This window comes from Chiloscyllium plagiosum, unplaced genomic scaffold, assembly GCF_037043375.1.
Source record: "Chiloscyllium plagiosum isolate Xiang-an unplaced genomic scaffold, Cpla_swu_hap1 HiC_scaffold_24, whole genome shotgun sequence".
Lineage (NCBI taxonomy): Eukaryota > Metazoa > Chordata > Chondrichthyes > Orectolobiformes > Hemiscylliidae > Chiloscyllium > Chiloscyllium plagiosum.
Window position 1 is genome coordinate 44,796,298 of NW_028270162.1, and position 26,179 is coordinate 44,822,476.

A 26,179-nucleotide genomic window follows, 5' to 3' on the forward strand; every position below is an offset into this window, starting at 1 on the left:
TGTACAAGATGGTCTTGGGCATTTGCAAGCAAGTTGGTTTTGGACACAAGACTGAATCCAGCTCTACTTGAAACATTTGGGATGCACTAAATCATTAAACAGCTATTAACTGGGGAAAAAGTTCACTTGTGAAAGTGTCCTCCCAAGTGTTTCCCAGAGTCAGTGGGGAGGACATATCACTGAGAGGAGATGGGGATCCTTCATAGTCAGAATCACTAGAAGACTCAAAAGGACAGATGGGCTTTTCTTGATCTTGCCTGGTTGGAAGAACATTTGTAAGTCCCAGATCGGTGATGAACTCATCTTCCAAGGGTTCCTGTTTGAGCTCCACTTGTAAGGGGTTTATTCTTTCATCCTTGTCACTGAAAGATGCTTGCTCAATTTTGATGGCAGTATCACTTCTCTGTACCAAGCTAGCTTCAGCAAGAGGCTTGTGATAGAAGTGGTCAAAGTGGATCAGTTCATTAATGGCTTCCAGCTTTGTTGATGGGGCCCCCAGAGCACTAGAGTAGGAGCCAGGTAGGGCACCATTACCTTCATTGTAGGCACACTCTCCCAAGTTCGCAAGAGATCGAGACTCTTCTTCACTGAATCGGAGCAAGGCTTCTGGGTCAAAGTAGTCCAGAAAGCCCAGGAAGAGATCAGACTGAGGGAAAACAAAGATTATGGTTAAGTGTTTCTGCAGCAATGACCAAACATCAAAATAGAAAATTCCATGTACATTAAATCAAACTGAATTTAAGTTCAGGTAATAGTTGCATACCTCATTGCTGATTTGAGGACCAAACTGGCCCAGAATTACTGAATGTTTTAAATAGTGGCTGAAAGTCAGAGGCTTCAACCAATTAGTGGTTCTGTTACGTGGGTATGAATGCACTGACTGGAAAAGGTCTCACTGCTCATGTGATCACATCAAATCCTCAAACCATTGATATTTATTGCTTTACTAAAGGTTGATTAAATATATTAATGCTGAGTCTGACCTCAGGAACAAACATTGCATATAGTGGAAGAGAAAGCAAAACTAAGTTTTATACTGGATTACAGATTCAAACTCCAATTATCTGGAGTGTGTAAGAATGTGTTATTTTCATTTCAGGATAAACTGTTGGCAAAAAATGGTAAAAATAGAACAATATGGATTCAAGTAGAAATTTGGTCAGTCCAAATGAATACTCAGTCAAGCTTAGTACATGGTGATAATTAGATGACACTTAAGTTACATGACTTCACAATAAAATCAAAAGCAAAGATTACTTGCTAATTTACTGTACAGTTGGGCTTCACTGAATTGCCTTCAAAAAGTGTGAAACCAGCCCAAGGTTAAATGATTCAGATGGATTTAATTCTTATTAGAAAATAGTTCAGTATGCCTCAATCAAATATGGGTTAGGAAAAAAAAAATGATCTGATGGCACAACGTATCCATGAAAGCCTTTGTCAGCCTTTAAAAATTGTAAAACGTTGGAGGCAGCAAAAGTCTAGATGATCAGTGGAAGCAGCTCATTTGCTGAACAAAAAAAGATTTGATTGGGTGTCAGTTAGGATGGGTGTCTGATCCAACAGGATGGCTGGCATAGGCTGGAGACTCTACTGCTTGCTGAGACCATTGCATTGGAGGTGAAAAGGCAGTCTTTCAGTGACTTTCCCTAACCCTGGCAGATCTCACTGCCAACTCAACCCCAGTTACATTATTCCCTCCACATCTCAAATCTTTAAGTGACATCAAGATCCATTCTGTTAACCAAGTTTTCAGACACTGCACCCAACCCATCCACAAAAGGAGTCAACATTTATTCCTTATTTCCAACCCAAATGAAAATATATGGGGCCAAAATGTTCTTTCAAATTAAAGAAAAAGCTGCCTGGTGAGTGAATTTATCCCATATATGGAAACAGACAAAATCATTAAAAAAATACAATAAAAGGAGGCTTATATCTTAAGTATAGGTATTGATAGACATGCTACATTTAAGCTTTAGTTTGACTTAAATGAATCCTAGAAGTGCTTTCACCCATCAAACTGCCCAGGCCCAGTTCCTACCTCAGAGTCTGAAGAGTTATTGCTGTCAGTATCCATGTGGAAGCTGTCAGACTGGCAGACGTCTGGGCCTGCACCTGCTGCAGAGGCACACTTAGTCTGAGTGCTGCGGACTCAGCTGACCCAGCCGCCAGGCTGATTTCATCCACTCTGGCCTGGAGAAGTACCTGTTTGGCAAACAGAACAAAGATTTCAGTCAACATCTTTCATTAAGACTTTGCATTTTATTTACTAACATCTTGTCCCAGTGAAACACTGGCTGATTTGTAGGCTTTCCCTGTCAGCATGTAGCCACATCAACCCACTCATTCCTGAGCAGTGAAATTTTGTGACAAGTCAGGAAAGCACAGGAAGTGGACACTGCTGTTGGCAAGGGGTTGCAGGACTCCACTGAGGACCCTTAAAGGCAATCTTGACATTAATCATTGGCCACTTTCTACCCTCCCCTTGGCCTCTTGAATCAGGCTTCAAACACAGCCAAGACACTGACCCTAGACCAGGTTGGGCTCCTGTGGAGCTCCACATGTCATACCAGCTACAGAGCTGTCAAGCTGTGGGCCAACTCCTTTCCCAAGGAGGCATTTCTTGCCCATGAGACAAATTTTACCTTAAAGAGAGATTAACACAGCTCCCTGCATTAAAGGTGTCATCAGGACTTTGGATGGGCAATGACTGCAATAAGCCCCTAAAATCCAGCCACACAACATTCAAGGCTAACGCCAAGCCACTAAAGGAGCTCAGACAGGTAGCAAAAACCCAAGTGATGTGGTGAGTTTGAAACCCTTCAGGGAGTGGGTAGCTGAGATGTTTGCATTGCTGTCTCACAGCACCAGGAACCTGGGTTAGAGTCTAGTCTTGGGCAACTGTGTGGAGTTTGCAATTTCTCATGTCTGTGGGTTTCCTCCCACAGTCCAAAAACATGCAGGTTAGGTGGATTGGACATGGCAACAAAAAAAAAAATCAGATTTACAGGGATATGTTAGGTGTAAGTGGGTGGGATGCTCTTTGGAGGGTCAGTGTGGACTTGAACCACATAATCCTACAGTGTTGAAGCAATCAATGATTCTGAATGAAGCAGTGATATGGAAAGGAGAAGGAAGCGTTTCTAGATCAACAGATCACAGCAACTGAATGCAATGCTGTTAACAGTGTAGCAATTAAAATCAAACTCTGGCTAACATTCAACATTTGGAATTGGGTCAACCAAATTATTGATAGATTAGAAATAAAAGTTCAATATTGACATATACAGTACACAAATGGTAATCTGTCAATTCAAAAAATTTGAAAAGGCAAACACTACTCCCACACTGGTTTCTCCTTCATTTGGTCTCAAAATAGCAAGCTTGAGAAATACCATTTTCCTTTCAAAAAGTTCACTACTGCTCCCTTTTCACATTGCAGTTCAGCCAGCTTTTTAACCAGACCAATGATAATGGATTGTGAATCAAGGAGGGATAAGTGATAAAATACTCCTTCTCAGGAAGGTGCTCTGCAAACAGCAAGATGTTGTACCAATCAGTATCACAAAATGTGGTAAGACTCAATATCACCTGGGGAGGGGTCACAAGATGACAGATTTACTCTATTTGGGCCCCAAGTGAAAAATCAGAAGGCATGTTGTGGAGAATATAGGAAAGCAAATGGAACAGATGATGCAGTAATGTGAGAATGTTGGAGAGTCTCCCTGATTAATAGACTGGAGTTACAATGATTTCAATTCCAATTCAAGGATACCATTTAATTAAAAATTCAGAGCACTTAGAATGGCTTAACTATTAACAGTGCTGGAGTAACTTAGCATTTCAGCAAGACCTAGCGATAAAATTAACCCCAACAGGAACAAGGAACGAAATTTGATCAATTGTTAACTCATTGAAATGTCCCACTGGCAGGTAGCCAAGGTGAGGAAAGGAGGGGGCAAATCAGGGCTCCCGGATATGCAAATTTCAGTTTCCTGGTTGTCACAATTCCCCAGCTGGTTTGGGCAGGTATTTAATTCTTAGTGGGCACACTTCACCAGCTCTCTGGGATGCAGCCAGTTTAAGTCCAATCACTGCTCTGAGAAATACTGGAAATCTATTTCATAGATAGAGAAAATATGAAATCTCCTCAAGCCTGTGCTTTTCAGTCTCTTGTTACCTTCTCTTTCTCTGTATCCAGAACTTCCATGCCTAGTTTCTGCCGGAGAATCCGGTTCTCGGAGAGCAAGCTGTGTGTCTTTTCGTGTAGAAGCCGGTTCTCTATTTGCAGTTTCTGATTCTACCAGAGAAAGAGAGAGAGAGAGAGAGAGATGATGAAATTCGACTCTGAATCCAAGAAGTGACAACATTCCTCTTCCCCCAGCCCCATGAAGAAAAACAAACCCCCACCCACTCACTGGGGAATGAAATCCCCATCTCAGAGCCCATCTGAGGAGTGATAAATAGGAAAGGAATGGAATGTTTACCCTCCTTACCTCGGATTCCATCTCCAACACTTGCTCTTCCAGTTCAGACATGCGGGCTTTCTTCCTGTCTCGGGCTGTCTGAGCCGCCACCCTGTTCTTTAGTTTCCTATGGAAAAAAAAGGGAAACTATGGGATTTAAAACAAAGATTTTTTCACCCCTCTTCGCAAGAGATAAAACAAGTATTCCTTCAACTTCCGCTAAATTTTAGTTAATTATATACAGAGACAGAAAAAAGTGGTATGGAGTGTTACGCAAGTTAAGTCAGCTGCCACGCAAGCAGTCAGGACATTAAAGCGAGAATTCAACAACCCACCAAAACTCCCCAAGTGTTACCAGCTCAGCCATAGTCTTACGATCTAGAATATATTCAAATTTATAGAATATTCACGAAAAAACATCATGCACTGCACATATAATACTGTCCCACTTTAAGTCAAAGAGCCTCCCAGTGTTCCTGTCAACCACACTGCCCTGTCTCCCGGTTAAACACTGACAGCCTACCTCCTCAATGCTTTCTCCTCGGGGCTGAGGTGAGTAAGCCGCTGCCTTTTCCTATGGACGTGGCCAGCCGCCGGCTGAGCCGGGGACGGGTCGTGGTGCGAGCCGCTCCGGGGCGGGTACACCACCGAGATGTGGCGGCTGATCTCCAGGCCACTCTGCTTCCCTCCCCCGGGGATCAGCAGCACCTTCGCGGAGCCCGCACTGTTCATCGCCACCATCGCCCCCAGTAAACACACTCGCCGTTACAATGTATCAAGGCAATGGGAACACTGATACGGCCAGAGCTGGGGTGTCACATGAAACTGCAGTGGGAGGGGATGGTTACACTCGGTGTTCTCTCTCTCTCAGTCTGTTCAGAAACTGCTCTCCAGGGTCAATTTCAACCATCGTGTTTAAATACTATTGGCTGAGCAGCCTGTGCATCACTGAACAGACGGAGTCCTATTGGGTTACAGCGGTGACTTACTGAGGCAAGCAAAGGCACAGAGGGCGACAGAATTTGTTTATCAAGTTGCTGGAACCTGCAATCATTCTGAATATATATATGTACATATAATCGCACCGTTAAGATCATGTATTTCTGTAAGGATAATACGATAACATATATTTTCAAATGTCATGTATTACTATAGCCAATATTAAGGATAGACACACTATGCACATATCTGTAAGGACATTAATTGCATTACTTATGTATCTGTACATTTATGTTTATAAGTAAATGTTTTGGTGTGTACCCATCTGTGATGATAAGATTTGGGTCTAATATTTTGTGTGTGCTATCCATATATGTATTTAAGTGCTCGAAGCTTCCTGCTTCTTATCAGACTGATGCAATCTTCTGAAAGAAAACCATTTCCTCCCCCAACTCTCCGGCTGTCAGTTAACTGGAAAGTCACTTGTGTGTCCTCGATAGCTGGACTTATTGCATCATCTGCTGATTTGCATCATCTCAAGAGTTTTCAGTTTACTTGAAGCCTGTTTGTGACCCAGTATCAATCATCAAACTTCGAAAAGCAGACTAAAGGATTCGATGTTGTAAAATGCTAAGACATATGGTGGACAATCCTGGATCTTTTCATCCAAAATTGTTACTCACCTTCATGATATAATAATACACGTAAACTGATTGAAAATACTCCATGTAGATTCATTCCTTTTGCCTCAAATTATTTCAGAAGTATACAGTAATCATAGAATCCTTAGTGTGGAAGCAGGCCATTCAGCCCATCAAGTCCACACCGACTCTCTGAAGACTATCCCACCCTATCCATGTAACCCTTTGTTTCCCATGGTTAATCCACCTAGCCTGCACATCCCTGGACACTAAAAGGCAGTTTAGCATGGCCAATCCACCTGACCTGCACATCTTTGGACTGTTGGGAGGAAACCAGAGCACCTGGAGGAAACCCATACAGACAGGGGGAGAATGTGCAAACTCCACACATTCACCAGAGGGTGGAATCAAACCCAGGTCCCTGGTGCTCTGAGGCAGCAGTACTGACCATAAAACCATCAGGTTAAAGCAAGTCAGGCGCAGGTTAGAAATATTTCTCTGAAGTTTGGTTGGATTGTTCTTATGCCATGTTGCAGTACCCAGGGAGCAACCAGTTCCATATGATTCCTCTTTAGCAGCTATCAGTGCTATTGCAGCACTCAGTCATGATCACTGGTGTGCTTCGGGCAGCCTGGAGTTACAGCTCTGGACTTTATACCATTTCTCAATTGATTGAGCCCCTTTTGAATGGATCAATTCAGAAGAACCCAATTGTCACCCAGTAAAACTCAACAAAAAGTGATCCTTTAAGGGTCGCATTGTTAGAGTGAACACAATAATGCCAATTAGGTTAGATTCCCTACAGAGTGGAAACCAGCCCTTCAACCCAATAGGTCCACACCAACCCTCCGAAGAGTAACCCACCCCAGACCCATTTTTCTCTAATTTATGCACCCCACACGTTGGACAATTTAGCATGGCCAATTCACCTGACCTGCACATCTTTGGATTCTGGGAGGAAATCGAAGCCCCTGAGGGAAGCCCACGCAGACACAGGGAGAATGTGCAAATTCCACACAGTCGCCTGAGGCTGGAATCAAACCTGTATCCCTGGCACGGTGAGGCAGCAGTGTTAACCGCTAAGCCCCATGCCACCTATTAAAACAGGATGCTTAAAATAAGCTGGAATCAACACCTTTAGAGAGTCCTGGGTACTGTAGGGGGTACAGTGCTTTATTTCCCTCTCCAACTCCCAACATCCTCATTCCACCTGTGAAAGTTTGCATTGCTCATAATGGGCTTTGCTCGTAAATCCTCAGTTGGGTGTTTTTACTAGATTTATTAGATTAAAAAACAACAAAAACAGTCATGGTCATTTTGGTAGTGGGAAAATGCTCAGTTGTGTTTGATAACACTTCTGCGTAGGAGGAATTGAGGATCGCAGATGCTGGAGATCAGAGTCGAGAGTGTGGCCCTGGAAAAGCACAGCAGGTCAAGCAGCATCCGAGGAGCAGGAGAATCGATGTTTCGGGGAAGAGCTGTTCATCAGGAAGACTTCATCAGCCCTTCCTGATGCAGGGCATATGCCCGAAACGTCAACTCTCCTGCTCTGTGGATGCTGCCTGTTCTGCTGCGCTTTTCCAGCACCACGCTCAACACGTCTGGGTAGGGCAAAAAAAAATAAACTGAGGGGCTTTTGCGACAAGTAGTAGTGCCCCTACCTCTGGGCCAGAAGGCTATGGTTCAAGGCTCACCTGCTCCAGAAGTGTGTAATACGAGGTTGATTAGGAAAATGTAAGGCATATTGGAGGGCTCTTGTGGCTCAGAAGAATGCCAACAGGAAACACAGCAATGTAAATGACTGGAGTCCAGGAGAGACTTCAGTATGGAAACACAGCCACTAGGCCCAACACGTCCACAACTATTGTCCAAAGATTAACCCATCCAGATCCATTCCCCTCTGACTAATGCACCTCACCTGCACATCCCTGGACACTTTGGGCAATTTGTCATGGCCAATCCACCTAACCTGCACACCTTTGGACTGTGGGAGGAAATTGGAGCACCCGGAAGAAAGCCATACAGATACAGGGAGAATGTGCAAACCCCACTCAGACAGTCACCTAATTGAACCTGGATCCCTGCTGCTGTGAGGCAGCAGTGCTAACCACTGAGCTACCATTGCCCCCCCACCCCCACCAGCACATTGCCATCTCGGAGTAGTCAGTATTTATCTACAATACAGTGGAGTACCTTATGAGGCACCATTTCCTGATGGGCAATTTAAAGGCTGCAGAAGCACTGTGAACCCAGGGAGCACCTGGTTGGAGACATTTTTCTGTATTTGTCTTGGCACAGAGTGAATCTATTACTTAAACCTACCAAGTGCCCCTCCCTTTGGCACATTTGCATTGCAGTTAAATCAGAAATTTGAAATATTTTGCAAAACCTGCACTTCACGACACCAATTATCATTAACTTCATCACAATATTATTTATACCCGTATTGATCATGGGTCATATCATACACTCAAGGGTATAACTCAGTCCCTCAGCTTCACAGCTTCTGTATATTCTTGTGCAGTGATCTTTCTGTTGTTTCTGAGAAGCAGGTCCTACCTCCAGCAGATAAAGGTCAGTGACTGGTTTGTCACTCTCAGAGGGAGAGCAAAAATCAGAGGACAAGATAACCTTAAGCTGTTTTTCAGCTGCCTCACCTTGACTCTTGGTTTCATGATCTAGGCGTTCACTCGGAAAATAAGGAAATTTAACAAAGTTCAAAGTTTGTGCGAAGATTTGTAGCTCGGGTGCTCGTTACTGTTCTGTTCGCCGAGCTGGAAGTTTTTGTTGCAAACGTTTTGTCCCCTGGCTAGGCGACATCATCAGTGCTTGGGAGCCTCCTGCGAAGCGCTTCTTTGATGTTTCCTCCGGTGTTTATAGTGGTCTGTCCCTGCCGCTTCCGGTTGTCAGTTTCAGCTGTCCGCTGTAGTGGTTGGTATATTGGGTCCAGGTCGATATGTTTGTTGATGGAGTTTGTGGATGAATGCTATGCCTCTAGGAATTCCCTGGCTGTTCTCTGTCTGGCTTGCCCTATGATAGTAGTGTTGTCCCAGTCGAATTCATGTTGCTTGTTGTCTGCGTGTGTGGCTATTAAGGATAGCTAGTCGTGCGTTTCGTGGCTAGTTGATGTTCATGTATCTGGATTGTTAGCTGTCTTCCTGTTTGTCCTATATAGTGTTTTGTGCAGTCCTTGCATGGTATTTTGTACACTACATTCGTCTTGCTCATGTTGGGTCCTTCGTTCTGGTGAGTTGTTGTCTGAGCGTGGCTGTTGGTTTGTGTGCCGTTATGAGTCCTAGGGGTCGCAGTAGTCTGGCAGTCAGTTCTGAGATGCTCCTGATGTATGATAGTGTGGCTAGTCCTTTTGGTTGTGGTATGTCCTCGTTCCGTGGTCTTTCTCTTAGGCATCTGTTGATGAAGTTGCGCGGGTATCCGTTTTTGGCGAATACCTTGTATAGGTGTTCCTCTTCTTCTTTTTGCAGTCCTGGTGTACTGCAGTGTGTTGTGGCCCTTTTGAATAGTGTCCTGATGCAGCTTCGTTTGTGTGTGTTGGGGTGGTTACTTTCATAGTTTAGGACTTGGTCTGTGTGTGTGGCTTTCCTGTACACCCTTGTAGTGAATTCTCCGTTCTGTGTTCTCTGTACCATCACGTCTAGGAATGGGAGTTGGCTATCCTTTTCTTCTTCTCTCGTGAATCGGATTCCTGTATACAAGAGTATACAGGAAAGCCACACACACAGACCAAGTCCTAAACTATGAAAGTAACCACCCCAACACTTCCCTATTAAAGCCATAAACAGGCTCACAGCTTTATAGCATGGTGCAAGTTATTAGGAAATTATTCCAATTACCCTTTCCACTGGCTTAAGATGGTCTCCTTCCTATCGGAAAGGTGTTGTGAAAATTGAAAGGGTTCAGAAAAGATTTACAAGTATGTTGCCAGTGTTGAAGGATTTGAGCTATAGGGAGAAGCTGAAAAGGCTAGGGCTGTTTTCCCTGGAGTGTTGGAGGCTGAGGGGTGACCTTATAGAGATTTATAAAATCATGAGGGGCATGGATAGGATAAATAGACAAGGTCTGTTCCCTGGGGTTGAGGGAGTCCAGAACTAGAGGGCATAGGTTTAGGGTGAGAGAGGAAAGATATAAGAGAGACCTAAAGGGCAAATGTTTCACTCAGAGGATGGTACGTGTATGGAATGAGTTACCAGAGGAAGTGGTGGAGGCTAGTCCTATTGCAACATTTAAAAGGCATTGGGATGGGTATATGAATAGGAAGAGTTAGGAGGGATATGGGCCGGTTGCTGGCAAGTGGGACTAGATTGGGTTGGGATATCTGGTCGGCATGGACGGGTTGGACCAAAGGGTCTGCTTCCGTGCTGTACATCTCTATGACTCTATGTGAATCACCAGTTGGCACCTCACTTCTGTAACAAGTGCCATGTAGACTAAACAAATATCAATCTCCTGTTCTCTGGGTTCCAGGATTTAGCATTTACCAGTTAGCTGTGGGAACAAATAGGACATGCTTATAGAGGCAAAGCAACTGTACATGTAATGTAATGTCAGTTTATCAATAAGGCCAACTATCAACAAACTACTCACTTAACATCTCCAGGAATATTGAAACAATTAAGGACAAATGTTTCAACCATAATATCAGGATAGCTTTTTAAAAGTATTGATAATTAATTCTACCATTTTAGTTAATTCATTAGGTAATTTAGCAAACTAAAATCCAATAAAATATATGCATCCTGTCTGAAGATAGCACTCAGTTCAAGCTGTTAAGTTCAACCTTTTACTTATTTCTTTGGAAACTGACAAACAAACCTTGAATTGCACGTAGTTTAGGGAAAACAGGCACAACTGCTTAAGCCAGACTCATTGGCACCTTGAAGATAATTTTAAGCCAGTAAGACCAGTTCCTTCAAGGTAGGTGCCTGCAGCTAATTGTCACAGAAATTCAGCCCACACTGTACAAAAAGATAGCTCGGGCAAAATCAGAAAATGTTACTTTATAAACAAAAGAACCCTAAAAATTAGCAAAATTGTTAAAATCTTACATTTGCCTCTGGTACAGTAGTAATCACTCTTGAAGCTTTGCTGTAAAGAATGGAAAATAGTAAATTTAAACCTCTCGTTCTTTCCTTTTCTTCATCTTATAACTCAGAGGCAAATGTGCAATCAAGTCAGCCAGGTGCTAAATCTAAAACCAGCAATGTGAAAAATAAATTAGAAAGACAAATGAAAAGTCAGGCTACTACCAGTGAAGGGAGAAGTCAGCGATGGGGGAAGGAATGGTCTATGTTTCCACTTCACTGCCTGGATGAAATAATAGGTGGGTTTCATAATAGATGGGCAAAGTGCCCCACCAGGATACTCCTTAAGCACTACACGTGCAACCTGGGCAGGACTTTAGTCCAGAAATCAAGGCTGTGTAGTGCTGAGGGAATGCTGCACCGTCTGAATGGATGTTAAACCAAGGCTTGATAATTCTTACACTCCTGTTTGTTGGACTTTGCCACGTGAAAATTGGCTGTACTACCTACATTGCATTAGTGGCCACACCTAATAAGTACTTAATTTGCTGTAATTTTAGGTGTCTGCTGATTGTGAAAAGTGCTATATAAATGAAAACAATTTTTACAAATGTAAAACCTATGGTAGTTGAGGTTGGTCAAAGCTTGGTTTCGGTTCATCCCATATCTTCCATGGGAGAGATGAGGAATGGTTAGAGGTACACATGTCTTTAGTTCCTTGATCACTGATCACTTTCAGGAGTCTCACACATTTATAACATGGTGAAACATCAAATCAGTTACTGGTTTCCAGATCTAAGCATCACTTGGACTCAAGACATGCAGAGAAAGATGAAGGTGAAGGTGATTAGTTAAACAAAAACCCATGAGGTTCACCAGTTAAAAATAAAGAGTAGCTTGTCTCTGGGGATCACTATTCTGGTATATGTTAACAACTGTTTATCTCCTTACATCAATCAAAAAGCAATTCACTTGGGTCAAAAATTAGTCTCATGTCTCCAATTTACACACCTGAATTCTTCAGTGTATAGTGTTTATGTTGCAATTGATCAAGAAAATGGAAGGGGCATTATATGACTTTTGTTAGACTTTCTCACGTCAAAAGAAGGAGTAAGCCATTGTGCTAACTGCGTGTTTCATAGCTACCATAAATAAATGATGTTTCCTGGTTAATTTTTGGGCTGTACTGGGGACAATGTTAATCTGACTCCTAGTTAAATATAATTAAATCAGTTAGGGAATTACAATATTTGCAAGGTTTAGAACACTTAGTAGACTTGCCAACAGGGAGTAATCAGGAATAGAGGCGTAATTTAGTGTGAAAATAAAAGAATGACATGACGTACTCTTTTAAGATCACTATCAAGATAGATTCTTGACAAATTATCTTAGTTTATTGTGAGAGGAATTGAATGCAAGAGTAAGGAGTTTATGCTTCAGTTATAAAGGCCATTATCTGGAATACTGTGTACAGTACTGGTCACTTGTGAAAGAATGTTAATGCATTGGAAGCAATTCAGTGAAGGTTTACCAGTATAATAGCTGGAATGAATGGTTTGCCTAATGAGGAAAGACTAGACAGGCTAGGCCTGTAAACCCTGGAGTCAAGAGGAGTCAGAATTGACTTAACTGCAACACACAAGATTCTGAATGGACCTGGCCAAGTAGGTGTTGAAAGGATGTTTCTTCTTGTGGGAGAATCTGGAACTAGAGGGTCATAGCTTGAAACAAGGAGTGCCCATTTAAGACAGAGATGAGGAAATATTCGTCTCTGAGGGTTGAGCTTCCTTTCAAATTCCCTTTCTGAAAAGGCAGTGGGTGCAGAATTTTAAAATATTTTTAAGGTAGATGTAATTAGATTCTTGGTTACTGAAGGGAATGAGCGATTATTGGGATTATGCAGGGAAGTAGAGTTGAGGTTAAAAATGAGAGCAGCCATGATTTTATTGAATAGCAGACTCAAAGAGGCTGCTCTTGCTCCTTGCTTGTATGTGCATAGGTACTTCTATTGAAAATTCATCATTCGTATTTATTCATTTCTCAATCCTATAATGTTCCACTCTACTAGGCAAGATTCTAACTCCCAGGACTCTGCTATCACCCTTTTCTAGCTGAGTGCAATGAGTTGTGGGTGGGCGGCACGGTGGCTCAGTGGTTAGCACCAGAGACCCAGGTTCAATTCCTGACTCTGTCGACTGACTGTGTGGAGTTTGCACATTCTCCCTGGTCTGCATGAGTTTCCTCTGGGTGCTCCGGTTTCCTCCCACAGTCCAAAAATGTGCAGGTTAGGTGAATTGGCCATGCTAAATTGCCTGTAGTGTTAGGTGAAGGGGTAAATGTAGGGGAATGGGTCTGGGTGGGTTGCACTTCGGAGGGTCGGTGTGGACTTGTTGGGCCAAAGTGCCTGTAACTAATCTAATCTAAATTGAGCAATAGGATTCAAAGTTGTTGTTACAGATTGGCCCACAAAGAGAGGGAACACAAAATGACTGCCACATAGCAACAGTCACATTTCGTCCGTACAACATACTGCCCAGAAGCATAACAGCTTGGTACAGCAACTGCTCTGCCCAGAACTGTGAGAAACTACAGAAGGCCATGTGCACAGCCCAGACCATCACAGATGCCAGCCTCCCATACATGGTCTATTTACGTGTTTCATTCCACGGAAAGGCTGCCAATATCCCACCCTGGTAATGCTCTCCAACAGGGTAAAAACAATGACTGCAGATGCTGGATACCAGATTCTGGATTAGTGGTGCTGGAAGAGCACAGCAGTTCAGGCAGCATCCGAGGAGCAGTAAAATTGACATTTCGGGCAAAAGCCCTTCATCAGGAATAAAGGCAGAGAGCCTGAAGCGTGGAGAGATAAGCTAGAGGAGGGTGGAGGTGGGGAGAAAGTAGCATAGAGTACAATGGGTGAGTGGGGGAGGGGATGAAGGTGATAGGTCAGGGAGAAGAGGGTGGAGTGGATAGGTGGAAAAGGAGATAGGCAGGTAGGACAAGTCCAGACAAGTCAGGGGGACAGTGCTGAGCTGGAAGTTTGGAACTAGGGTGAGGTGGGGGAAGGAGAAATGAGGAAACTGTTGAAGTCCACATTGATGCCCTGGGGTTGAAGTGTTCCGAGGCGGAAGATGAGGCGTTCTTCCTCCAGACGTCTGGTGGTGAGGGAGCGGCGGTGAAGGAGGCTCAGGACCTCCATGTCCTCGGCAGAGTGGGAGAGGGAGTTGAAATGTTGGGCCACGGGGCGGTGGGGTTGATTGGTGCGGGTGTCCCGGAGATGTTCCCTAAAGCGCTCTGTTAGGAGGCGCCCAGTCTCCCCAATGTAGAGGAGACCGCATCGGGAGCAACGGATACAATAAATGATATTAGTGGATGTGCAGAACACCTCATCTTCCGCCTCGGAACACTTCAACCCCAGGGCATCAATGTGGACTTCAACAGTTTCCTCATTTCCCCTTCCCCCACCTCACCCTAGTTCCAAACTTCCAGCTCAGCACTGTCTCCATGACTTGTCCTACCTGCCTATCTTCTTTTCCACCTATCCACTCCATCCTCCCCCCACCCCCGACCTATCACCTTCATCCCCTCCCCCACTCACCTATTGTACTCTATGCTACTTTCTTCCCACCCCCACCCTCCTCTAGTTTATCTCTCCACGTTAGACTATCTGCCTTTATTCCTGATGAAGGGCCTTTGCCCGAAACGTCGATTTTACTGCTCCTCGGATGCTGCCTGAACTGCTGTGCTCTTCCAGCACCACTAATCCAGAATGCTCTCCAACAACCTCTTCCCTCAGGCAGAAGTTTGAACACATACCAGCAGGTTCAGGAACAGCTTCTTCCCTGCCATTATGGACTTTCTAACTTCAAATAATGCTGATCCTGTTAATGTTGATCTTGTCTAGTGCATGTCCTGTGCAGTGTTACCTGTATGCCTTACTCTGTCCAAGTTTTTTTCTCACCCTATGATCTGCCTGTATTACTCGCAAACAAAGCTTTTCACTGTACTTAGGTACATGTGACAATAAATCAAATCAAATCAAATCAAATAGGAGGCATTTTGAAATGGTTGTGTGGAGCATGTTATAGTAATTGTAATGAAGTGTTTAAGTAGCTGGTCATTTCATGCATTGGGAAACACTGCACAAATTAGAATGTTAAATAGAAAAAAATAGTGATGTAGAATTACGACAAATACACCAAGTGGGGGAGCTGGCAGTGATGCAAGCAAACTGGTTGGCCCCTAACATTTCTATGATACTGTGATCAGCCGAATAGTGTTTCATTGACATCTTAGAATTCAGGTTTTGTTTTTCCCAGGACCATATTATTGTTCCTATACAGTTCCATATTCCATTGGAATCAGGCTGTAGTATAACAATTCCTTGAGCCTGTGGGATAACACTAGCAACAATAGATAATTGTGCATGTTGCTCCAGAGTTTTAAATGCAACTTCAAACTAGCAACATGTATGCAAACCTCACAACTTTTTCAATGTTTAAGTTTGATGATGTAACAGAGACCATCTCTAATATTGGGATAAGATCCACGTAGGGTGATAATGGGATTAGATCCTCTACAGTGTGGAAACAGGTCCTTCAGCCCAACGAGTCCACACCGACCCTCCGATGAGTAACCCACCCAAACCTATTCCTCCACCCTATATTTATCCCTGACTAATGCACCTAACACAATTTAGCATGGCCAATTCACCTGATCTGCACGTCTTTGGACTCTGGGAGGAAATTAGAGCACCTGAAGGAAACCCACGCAGACACGGGGAGAATGTGCAAACTCCACACAGACAGTTGCCTGAGGTGGGAATTGAACCCAGGTCCCTGGTGCTGTGAGGCAGCAGTGCGGACCACTGAGCCACTGTTGGCCTTTGCAAGTTGTCAGAGAGGTTCATTTGCTTATGGTCACAGTCCAAAGTGATAATTAAACTGAAAAGATACTAGCAAGAGCTCACATTAGCTCTTATATTTTTGTAAGCTGTTAGTCCAGGAAATCCTCAGCAATGGAATTCATGGTACCTTCAATTAACTAGCTACTTCCAATAGCAGATAGAAAATAAAATATTTTAAAATGTACAAGAGCTTTGAAACAAATTGTGCATTAGGCAAAGGCATTTTTTCTAAGCAGAGTATTGTCCCAACACTGTTCCCAAGATAATTATTTATCACAGAGTAGCTATCTTATTTATGGCCTTGTGAGTAGTTAATGTTTAGTATTTTCAAGGTACATCCTATGTTTGAAGAACGACCACATGAAATTGTTAAGCTGTTCCCTGATAGAATGCTGTCAAACACAAACATCACATTTTGACTGAGAATTGGGGTTTTCTGTCAATGTGCTTGTTGAAGTTTTAGCTGAATATAATTTTAACATATTTATTAACAAATTGTTCAGTGAAAAGTTAAATCATTGCATCCGGAAACATTGTGACAAATATGCAACATCAAGGCAGCACGTCTACAAGGAACACCAAAAAGTGTATCAGTTCAGCAGAAATTGTACTTGTACGTATGCCACTTTAAACTGGATGAGAGACATCTTTGCCTTGTCCTCACAGGCATGACTGACACCAAGCTGTTCCCCAGTGAGGGAGGCTGGCTGATGTGAGGAATGTTAGCAAAACAAAACATGGAGGTGAGGATTAACTCCTTTCCACTTCTCACCTGATGCTCTCCCCATCTGCTCCAAGCCACACAGACAGTGCCCAGACAGACAGCCCTATAATCATATGCATAAAATGCATCACAGAATCATACAGCACGAAACAGACTCTTTGGTCTAAATCATCCACACCGACCAAGTTTTCCAAACTAAACTCGTCCCACTTGCTTGTGTTTGGCCCATATCCCTCTAAACCTTTCCTATTCATAAACCTTTCCAAATGTCTTTAAAATGTTGTAACTGTACCTGCATCTACCACTTCCTCTGTCAGTTCATTCCACATGTGAACCACCCTCTGTTTGAAAATGTTGTCCCTTAGGTCCCTTTTAAATCTTTCTCCGGTCACCTTAAAATTATGCTCTCTAGTTTTGAACTCCTCAACCTAGAGAAAAGATTTTTGCCACTCACTTTAATCTATGCCCGTCATGATTTTATAAACCTCTATAAGGTCACCCCCCAACTTCCAACAATCCCGTGAAAAAAACCCAGCTTAAGTCCCAGTAGCATCCTTGTAAATCTTTTTTGCACCCTCTCCAATTTAATAATATCCTTCCTATAGTAGGGTGACCAGAACTGTACACAGTATTCCAGAAGTGGCCTCCCCAACATCCTGTAAAACAACAACATGACATCCCAATTCCCATACTCAAATTAACTCAATGTGATTGATAGACAGTGAGAAGGGGCATGCAGATTGTTCTGCCTACTCCACCATTCAAAGTGATGGTTAATCTTTGGCTTCAATTCCATTTACCACATACTCCCCATATCCTTTGATTCTCTGAAATACCAAAGGTCTATCTAAGCCAGCCTTAAATATATTCAAATGATTGAATATCCACCACACTGCGGGGTTGAAATTTCCAAAGATTCATATTCTTCTTCTCTTGAGACTGTTACCCTATGTTTTAGATTTCTTAGCTGGGAGAAACAACTTCCTTGCCAACTTCTCCAGAATCTTGTCTGTCCCAATTGGATCACCGTTCATTCGTCTAAATGCCAGAAAGTACAGACTTAACTGACTCAGTCTCTCACCAAAAGATGGCCCTCTCATCCCAGGGGATTTCACCATACCATCTTCATTGCAAATATATCCTTCCTTAACTCTGGGCACCAACATCACACACTATTCCATCTATGTTCCCAACAATATCCCTGCATAAAGTAGGAAGAATTATTTACTATTGTATCCAATCCCTTCGCATTTCATGTTGTAAAGTTTCTATTCTCTCATAGAATCACTTAAAATGTGTTATTTTTCATTAGATCAAACACTAAAAGGTACCATGATGATATCACAAGCATATCCCTTCAAAGGTACACTGACATCCTGACCATGAGACATCACATGCCTTGTCAAATCCCAAGCCTGTCTGGTGTGCAATGTTATTCAAAAAATGGCATGGCAAGAACATTCTAAACAGCTGGCTAGTGCAAACTGAAAAGCATCTCTAAATCTGTCGAGGCTCCTGAAGCAGATTATTCTTCATCTCGCCGATGGTTTGTCGTATCATTCATCCGATGGTCATGTGCCTTTCTTTGTGATACCTTTTGGTTTCATTGATTGTGTATCACATTTAAGAATTTAGAAGACAACACAGAAATTGGCTGATTATTTGATAATGAAGTTGATACTGTAGACGGCTGGGAAATATGGAGTCATAGAGTCATAGTGATGTACAGCACGGAAACAGACCCTTCAGTATACTCCATATACAAGTCTGTAAAAAAGACAAGTAAGCAAATGAACAGTTTAGACGCTGATATGATAATAGCATCACAGAGTATTACAGTTGGCCCATCATTTCTATGCTAGTCATCAAACACGTATCTACTCTAAACCCATTTCATTTCAATTTGTTTGTTAATAATCATTCACACACAAGGCTGAAATACATGGAAGCTATGGAACAGAAAATGGCTATTAAATTCTTTTGACTGAGACCAGTGTTTATGCTCATTCCAGAAAGAGGAAATTAGGTCTAGATTATTCTCTTGCAACTGATCACCTTCATTCATGGTGCATTCTGTTCCTGTCTCTTCTGGTCTTTCCTGTCAACATATCCTTCCTCCATCACCTTGCTTTTCCTTAAAAAACATTTAGACCTCAATTACTCCATATGGTAGCTTGCTCCACATGCTACCCACTCTCTGGATAAAAGACACATCTTCTGTGATCTTCGTCAGACTTATCTGTGACTATCTTATATTGACACCTCCCTGACAAGTTAGAAAAAGCTTCTCCACCTTTATTCTTGAGGAGATGAAATTGTGCTCTCTCACTTTCGGGCTCTGCCACAGCCACAAGTTGTGAGCGAGGACGCATTGATAAAATTACGAAGCAAATTTCTGCTCAAACACATCTGCATAATCTTAAACAAGGATAAAAACAGGTCTGTACCTGTATTTCACCAAACAGGGTCAGGATCCCTGACCTGCCCACATCCATTCCTTTTAAGATGACATGATTAAGATGAGGTGAAATATTTTTCTCTGAGATTGTTGATCTGTGAAATTCTCTTGCCTAGTTGGGAGGTGTTGGGTCACCTGGTATGTTCAATTTGAGTTAGACAGATTTCTGACCAACGAGTGAGTCAAGAGGTGTGAGGGTCTGGAAGGAGAGTGGGGTTTAGGTTACAGTTGAACCAGCTATGATCTCAGTCAATGGCTGATCAGGTTCGATCGGCTGAATGGCCTATGACCGCAAATGATTATGTTCTTATGCTGAACAGACTGCATGCTTTTGCCTCATTTACTTAATGAGGGGCATCTGTGCTGCCTTCTGACTGAGCGCATGGTAGGTGACTGAACAGTGTATTCTGATTATTTTGAAGGTACTTATGATGCAGTGGTATTGTCAATACCTCTGAGCTAGGAGGTTGGGTCATGGATTTACAGCACAGAAAAAGGGCTCGTCAACTCATCATATCTGTACCAGTCACCTACCTATTCTAATCTTATTTTCCAGCAATTGGCCCATTGCTTTGGCATCACAGGTGCACATCTAAATACTTCTTAAATGTTTCTGTCTCTACCATCCTTACAGGCAGTGAGTAAGTCCCAGATTCCCACCATCCTCTGGGTGAAAACATTTTTCCTTTCATCTCTTCTAAACCTTGCCTACCTTCCCTTAAATCTATGCCCCACCTCAGTCATTGATTTCTCCAACATGGGGAAACATTTTTTCCTGCCTACCCTATCTATGCCTCTCACAATTTTATACAACTCAATCATGACCCCTCTCAATCTCCTCTGTTCTAAGTAAAGCCAACCCTACTCTGTCCAATCTCTCTTCATACCTGAAACGCTCCAATCCAGGAAACATCCTGGTAAATCTCCTCTGCACTCTCTTTAGGTCTAACACATCCCTTCCATAATGGGATTCCAGAATTGTACACAATACTCTAGCTGTAGTCTAACCAATGTTGCTTCAGTTCTCTGCCCTTAAACTCTATGCCATAATTAATAAAGACAAGTATGCCATTTGTCTTCTTAACCATTTTATCCACCTGCCCTGATACCTTAAGGGACTGGTGTACACACACACACACCAAGTTCACTCTGTTCCTTGGTGCTTCCCAAGTTCTTACTGTTCATTATGTATTCCCTTGCCTTGTTTGTCCTGGTTCAAGTTCTATATGCTCCAGAGGTACATTGTCATGTCTCCGAACACGTTGATTAAAAATGTTTCCACTCATATCTTGTGATACAATCAGCTTGTTTCTCTGAAAGGCAGTCAGACCTTCTTAAAGGGAAGCCACAAGTGAAGCTATGTTCTGTTACCTGGGACACACACTGAGACAAACATCAGCTGGTACATCCCAAGGTCCAGGACTACATGCTGAGGGACACACTAAAGCTTGGACCAGCTATTGTCAAGGTACGGTGGAGAAAGACCACCATCTGAGGTCTTTCTGCCGAATGTTAAATTGAGCTCCATTCAGTTATTAGACCTTTGCAGCGCCTCATATCTTGTGATACAATCAGCCTGTTTCTCTTAAAGGCAATCAGAGCTTCTTAAAGGGAAGCCACAAGTGCAGCTATGTTCTGTTCCCTGGAATGCACACTGAGACAAACATCGACTCTGCTTGGAGGACCATCAACTTGGTGAAAGACTATCTTTGCTCTACCCGAAACCTGTTGGTCCTCCAGAGGAAGGAGTTGACCTTGAACAAGTGTCACAGACTGGTACATCCCAAGGTCCAGGACTACGTGCTGAGGGACATGCTAAAGCTTGGACCAGCTGTTGTCAAGGTATGGTGGAGAAAGACCACCATCTGAGGTCTTTCTGCTGAATGTTAAATTGAGCTCCATTCAGTTAGTAGACCTTCGCAGTGCCTCAGATGCATGCAACTCTAATCTGGCACAAGTAAGAGATGACTTTGATTTGTTTGCCGGATAGAGTCAAACTCCAATATTTGTTTCTTTTTTCATATGCTACTGTAGAGCACAGAGTTGCTTGAGTGACTATGTATGTATATAAAGGTATTTTATGAGTAAATTACATTTTTGAAATTAAAACGAACAGGATGCAGAGGGAGGTTCTGCTGTGAATGGATATCACCCTGAAAGCCTTCATGTTGGAAGATGTCAGGAAAAAACATTGACAAACACTGCAAAAGGAATGGTAGTAAGTGGTTAGAGAGATCCGTATCCTGAAGGAGCAGAACTATCTGAGGATTTAGAATTGAGTCAGTTAAAATGATCGGAGTGCAGAATCCATTAAATCATTTATGCCACAGAAGGAGGCCAGTCAGCCCATTGAATCCATGCTGTGAAAGGTTTTGAGTAAAAGGATAAGAATATCAAGTGAGACTATATAAGATCAAGCGAACAATTTTTAACCAACACTTTAAATTTAGTCTGAGTAGCAAATTGGACCTTTGCAGCATATTTGAATAAATTACTCAAGTTATGAAGCAATATGTAGCTTCATAATAAAGCTTTTAACATAGCTTTCAGTTACGTCTTTGCAAAAGAGACAATTGTACTGGCAAATACCTTGGACTAGCATTATTATCCTGTGATAACTACAGTTTAAGCACAAACCAATAGTCGTTTAGTGTTTGATCATCAAACCCCTGCTTTCTAATTATAAATGTGTCACTTCATTACTCATCTGTACTGTAAGATGCATAGTCTGGAACTAAATAAAGTTCTTTCAGAGCACATCTTGCACTTTCGACTCACTGAACAATTCTACAAACAGCTTGGGAGCACTTAGCAGCTGTGAGCTATGGGAGAACTCGAAGTCATAAAACAACAAAATATCATAGAGACTGTTTACAATATCTGTGGTAAACACTGCTGTGGGTGGCAGAGTACGATGGAGATATGCATTGACAGATGTGGCATAGTTTGCTGTTCTATGCTGACATTTTGTTGAGGGAAGGATAAGAGTGTCAAGCCCTTACAGTCAATTAAGCCTTTCTCAATTAAAAATTTGGCAGCAAAGTTTAACCCCCTAACACACATTTTCTCAGTGCTATGCCTCCTGCGTTGTGTGCAAAATGACCTGCGATGCACGTGCTATCTTTTAATGTAAGACACGTGGCACAGCGTTTTACTGCAAGTTGTGGTGCCCAGCTATGAGAAGTATGTCAAGTAGGCACATCGTATTGCCAGACTGCGTCCAAGACAGATTTGGACGTCACAATGCAACATTCAACCACACTCAAGTCTCCTCTGTGAACTGCACACAATTGAACATGCAGTCAACTACAGCAAAGATTCACTTGCTTCCACATCCAACCCCATACCTGTTCTTAAAGACTTCATTAACTAATTCAGATTTAGTTGTTGATTGATTGATCTCCACTGGCTGTTTCGGTAAATGATGGTTTTGATGAATTGTATTGTAGTTTAAGATTTAGTCACAGTGGCGTGACAATGTGATGCTCATTTCAAGGTTTCTCCTCAGGCCCCTTGTTTGAGCTTCCATCTCTCTTGGAAGACAGAGGTAACACAGAGGGGAACAAGCTTTTTGAAGAGGGAGGCGAAGTGTTCTCAACACGAGACTGTATCTACCTAGAGTCTTCAGGGATCATTGCTCTTAGTTGGACCTCAGCAGCAAGACAATTTCCACGAATTTCTCCTTTTGATACTGACTGAAATCTGCCTCAGGATGCAGGTAGACCTGTAGCTTCAAAGCAGAGCAGGGATGATGCTGGTCAGTGGTTGTAAAGGTGGCCATGGTCCTGAGATGTGTAGGTTTGGTGGATTGGTTGTGCTAAATTACCCATAGTGTCCAGGGGTGTACAGGTTAGGATGGATTAGCTATGCTAAATTACCCACAGTGCCCATAGATGTGCAAGCTAGGTAGATTGACCATTGTGTCCAGGGATGAACAAGCTAAGGTGGATTAACCTTGGGAAATGCAGGGTTTCAGGCATAGGATAGGGAAATGGTTCTGGGTGGAATGCTCTTCGGACGGTCAATGTGACTCAATGGGCTGAATGGCCTGCTTCTACACTGGAGGGAATTCTATGGAGTTGGGATCATTCCAAGCTTGAAAGGCAAAATCTCTAGTATATCCAGTTCATCATCCATTGTTGCAGAAGAGAAATGGCTGTGCCAATGAACAGAATTTATTTCAGGCAACAATGATTACACCCAATGGTTGGAGAGCTGTCAAGACCCCCATATAGACTCCTTTGCAGAAGATCAACTCTAAATGCTACAAGTGCCAAAGCTCAACCTTCCATCCACTGACTCCATCTACACTTCTCACTGCCTCAGGAAGGCAGTCAGCATCATCAACGAGCCCGATTATAATCTCTCCAACCCCTTCCATCAGGCAGAAGATACAAAAGCTTAAACACATGTCCCAAGTTCAAGAACAACTTCTTCCCTGCTGTTATTAGACTTCTAAACGGACCTCTCAAATTTCAAATCTGGTATTGATTTTGCTTTTTCAGTGCACCTTCTTTGTAGACGCAACTTTGTATTCCTCGCTCTGTTCAGTCACCCTATGATCTTTGTATGTTTTGATCTGCCTGTACTTCATGCAAAACAATTTTTTTTTACCTAGCGACATGGGACAATAATAAATCAAATCAAATAAGTGATGGGTATTCCATGGAATCAAGGGAACTGGGAGGGGTGAGCCATCCTGCAAAGCTACTGATCTAAGTTCCTCACTGCCATCAGGATGGGTGGTGAGAACTCACAGCAGATGTACACTATACCTTTAAAGATCATAGAATCCCTACAATGTGGAAGCAGGCCATTTAGCCCATCGATTCTGCACTGACCCTCAGAAGAGCATCCCACTCGGACCCATCCCTGCATTCCCACGGCTAACTTACTCAATTTAGCATGGCCAATCCACCTAACCTGCATATCTTTGGATTGTGGGAGGAAATCCACCCAGACATGGGGAGAATGTCCAGCCTCCACACAGACAGTCACCTGAGGGTAGAATTGAACCTGCATTCCTGGCTCTGTGAGTCAGCAGTGCTAACCACTGAGCCACCATGCCACCCTAAAGGAGAATGCACAAGATATCATCACTATATTGTGGCATGTGACCAAATGGTATGAAGCTCTCTGTCTCCGTCTTAATGAGCTCTGTTCTCTTCCAGTATGGTACTCTGAGGAAGTTTGCTCCAGTACATTTGAGTTGCTCAGTTTGAGCCCACGCATACAAGTGCCTGCAGTTATAGAGCACATATGTAGATAAAAAGTCCTGTAATAATAACATTTTGTTGCATTCTTCAGTACTACATGACCCACAGCTCATCCTTCATAGAATAGAATCCATACAGTGTGGGAACAGGCCCAACATGTCCACACTGACCCTCCACAGAGTAACCCCTCCCAGACCCATTCCACTCCAACTAATGCACCTACACATCCCTGAACACTACGGGCAACTTAGCATGGCCAATTTACCTAATCTGCCCATCTTTGGACTGTGGGAGGAAACCCACGCAGACACAGGGAGAATGTGCAAACTCCATACATACAGTCACTCGAGGCTGGTATCAAACCCAGGTCCCTGGCATTGTGAGGCAGCAGTGCTAACCACTGAGCCACTGCTCCACCCCATTTTTATGATATGGGAGCTAACATAGAAGTATCACAATGTGGTAGTGGCAGATCATTACATCAGGTACTACCTCATGCAAATAATGCGTTCACCAGAGGCCAAGGCCCCAGGCTACAAGTGAAAGAAGACAGGATAAGTTTCCTGGGGATGTGGGGGGATTTCACTTTCTGGTGAGGGCAGGGTAACTAGCAGGAGAGGGCAGGATGTAATTCTCAGTGGGCCCCTAGATCAGCCACCAAGGGCCTCCCTCTGGGACCCTACAAGCAAATTCCACAGGGCTTGCCATTTGCCCTTCTGTGCGGCGACTGTTCCAGCTGCTACTGGTTTGAATGCAATGAGCTTTGGGATAAGCTTCTCCTGTGAACCTTCATTGTCCATTGAAGGATCTCAATCAGCACTGGGATATCCATGAGCCTTCATTGTCCCAGAGGCAGGAGGGCAGTAAGGACCCCACCAGCACACTTTGACCAATTATTTAAGCCAGGAGAGGGGAATACTTTGCACTTTTATTTACCATGTGGAAAGCGAGTGTGGCTCTGCTCAGACTACAGGTTCCTCCATGAGCACATTGCTTTGTGTAGTTGAATTTGGGGTAATTCCTAACCTCCTAGTGTCCCATTTCCTAAATGGATAGTATATTTACTGGAGCACAAATTGCAGACTGCTATGTGGTCTTGATAATCCCTGTGAACAGTGCTACCTGCAGCCCTGAACCCTCCTAGCACCGAGCTGGACACTTGTGACTTCTTGCTGAGTCTCCCTGCAGCACAATGTGGAAGCTGAGACACCGGCCATTGCAAACACAATCACAGTTGATTTATTAGTAACAAAAAGCACTCAATGAACATGCAAAATTGGTTAATAGACAAAATTTATAATACCAAAATATAAATGCCTAACCCACTAACTAATCCTAAACACAAATACACTCACAGACACATTTCAGATAAAAAGGAAAAAAACATTTCTCTGCATTAAAAAGAAAAACACCATTTGAGTTATTCAAAGTTATAAGGAATAAGGCATAATGATTTGGCAGCATGGTGGCGCAGTAGTTAGCACTGCTGCCTCACAGTGCCAGGGACCTGGGTTCGATTCCAGATTCCAGCGACTGTCTGTGTGGAGTTTGCACATTCTCCCGGTGTCTGCATGCATTTCCTTGGGGTGTTGTAGTTTGCTCCCACAAGCCAAAGATGGACAGGTTCGGTGAATTGGCTCTTGCTAAATTGTCCATAGTGTTTAGGGATGTGTAGGTTAGGTGTATTTGTCAGGGGTAAATGTAGAGTGATAGGTTAGGGGAATGGGTCTGGGTGTGTTATTGTCCGGAAGGTTGGCGTGGACTTGTTGGGCCTAATGGTCTGC

General features: G+C 43.1%; 1 protein-coding gene and 1 long non-coding RNA gene across 3 annotated transcripts in view; one reads left to right on the forward strand and one right to left on the reverse strand.

The window, feature by feature from the left end:
* Nucleotides 1-312: 312 nt before the first annotated feature.
* xbp1 (X-box binding protein 1) lies at nt 313-5,338 on the reverse strand. The gene is made up of 5 exons (XM_043715902.2): nt 4,993-5,338; nt 4,500-4,596; nt 4,184-4,303; nt 2,045-2,208; nt 313-646 (listed from the first exon to the last, which is right to left on the reverse strand). Exons 1-5 carry the CDS (start codon nt 5,208-5,210, stop codon nt 457-459), a joined length of 789 nt encoding a protein of 262 aa, XP_043571837.1. The 5' UTR covers nt 5,211-5,338; the 3' UTR covers nt 313-456.
* A 15,169-nt stretch (nt 5,339-20,507) lies between these two features.
* Nucleotides 20,508-26,179, forward strand: part of LOC122562757 (uncharacterized) — a 29,747-nt gene continuing 24,075 nt past the window's right edge. For both annotated transcript variants that reach the window (XR_015761279.1, XR_015761276.1), the window contains exons 1-2: nt 20,508-20,647; nt 20,771-21,021. This is a non-coding gene — a long non-coding RNA (uncharacterized LOC122562757). The remainder of the gene's footprint in view (nt 20,648-20,770; nt 21,022-26,179) is intronic.

Bases quoted from the DNA above. Each gene is read 5' to 3' on its own strand.
- xbp1 (XM_043715902.2), bottom strand. From the start codon at position 5,210: ATGGTGGCGATGAACAGTGCGGGCTCCGCGAAGGTGCTGCTGATCCCC. The intron at 4,304-4,499 runs GTAAGGAGGGTA...TTTCTCTGGTAG, and splicing joins TGTTGGAGATGGAATCCGAG to AATCAGAAACTGCAAATAGA. The intron at 2,209-4,183 runs GTAACAAGAGAC...TTTGCCAAACAG, and splicing joins TGGATACAGAGAAAGAGAAG to GTACTTCTCCAGGCCAGAGT.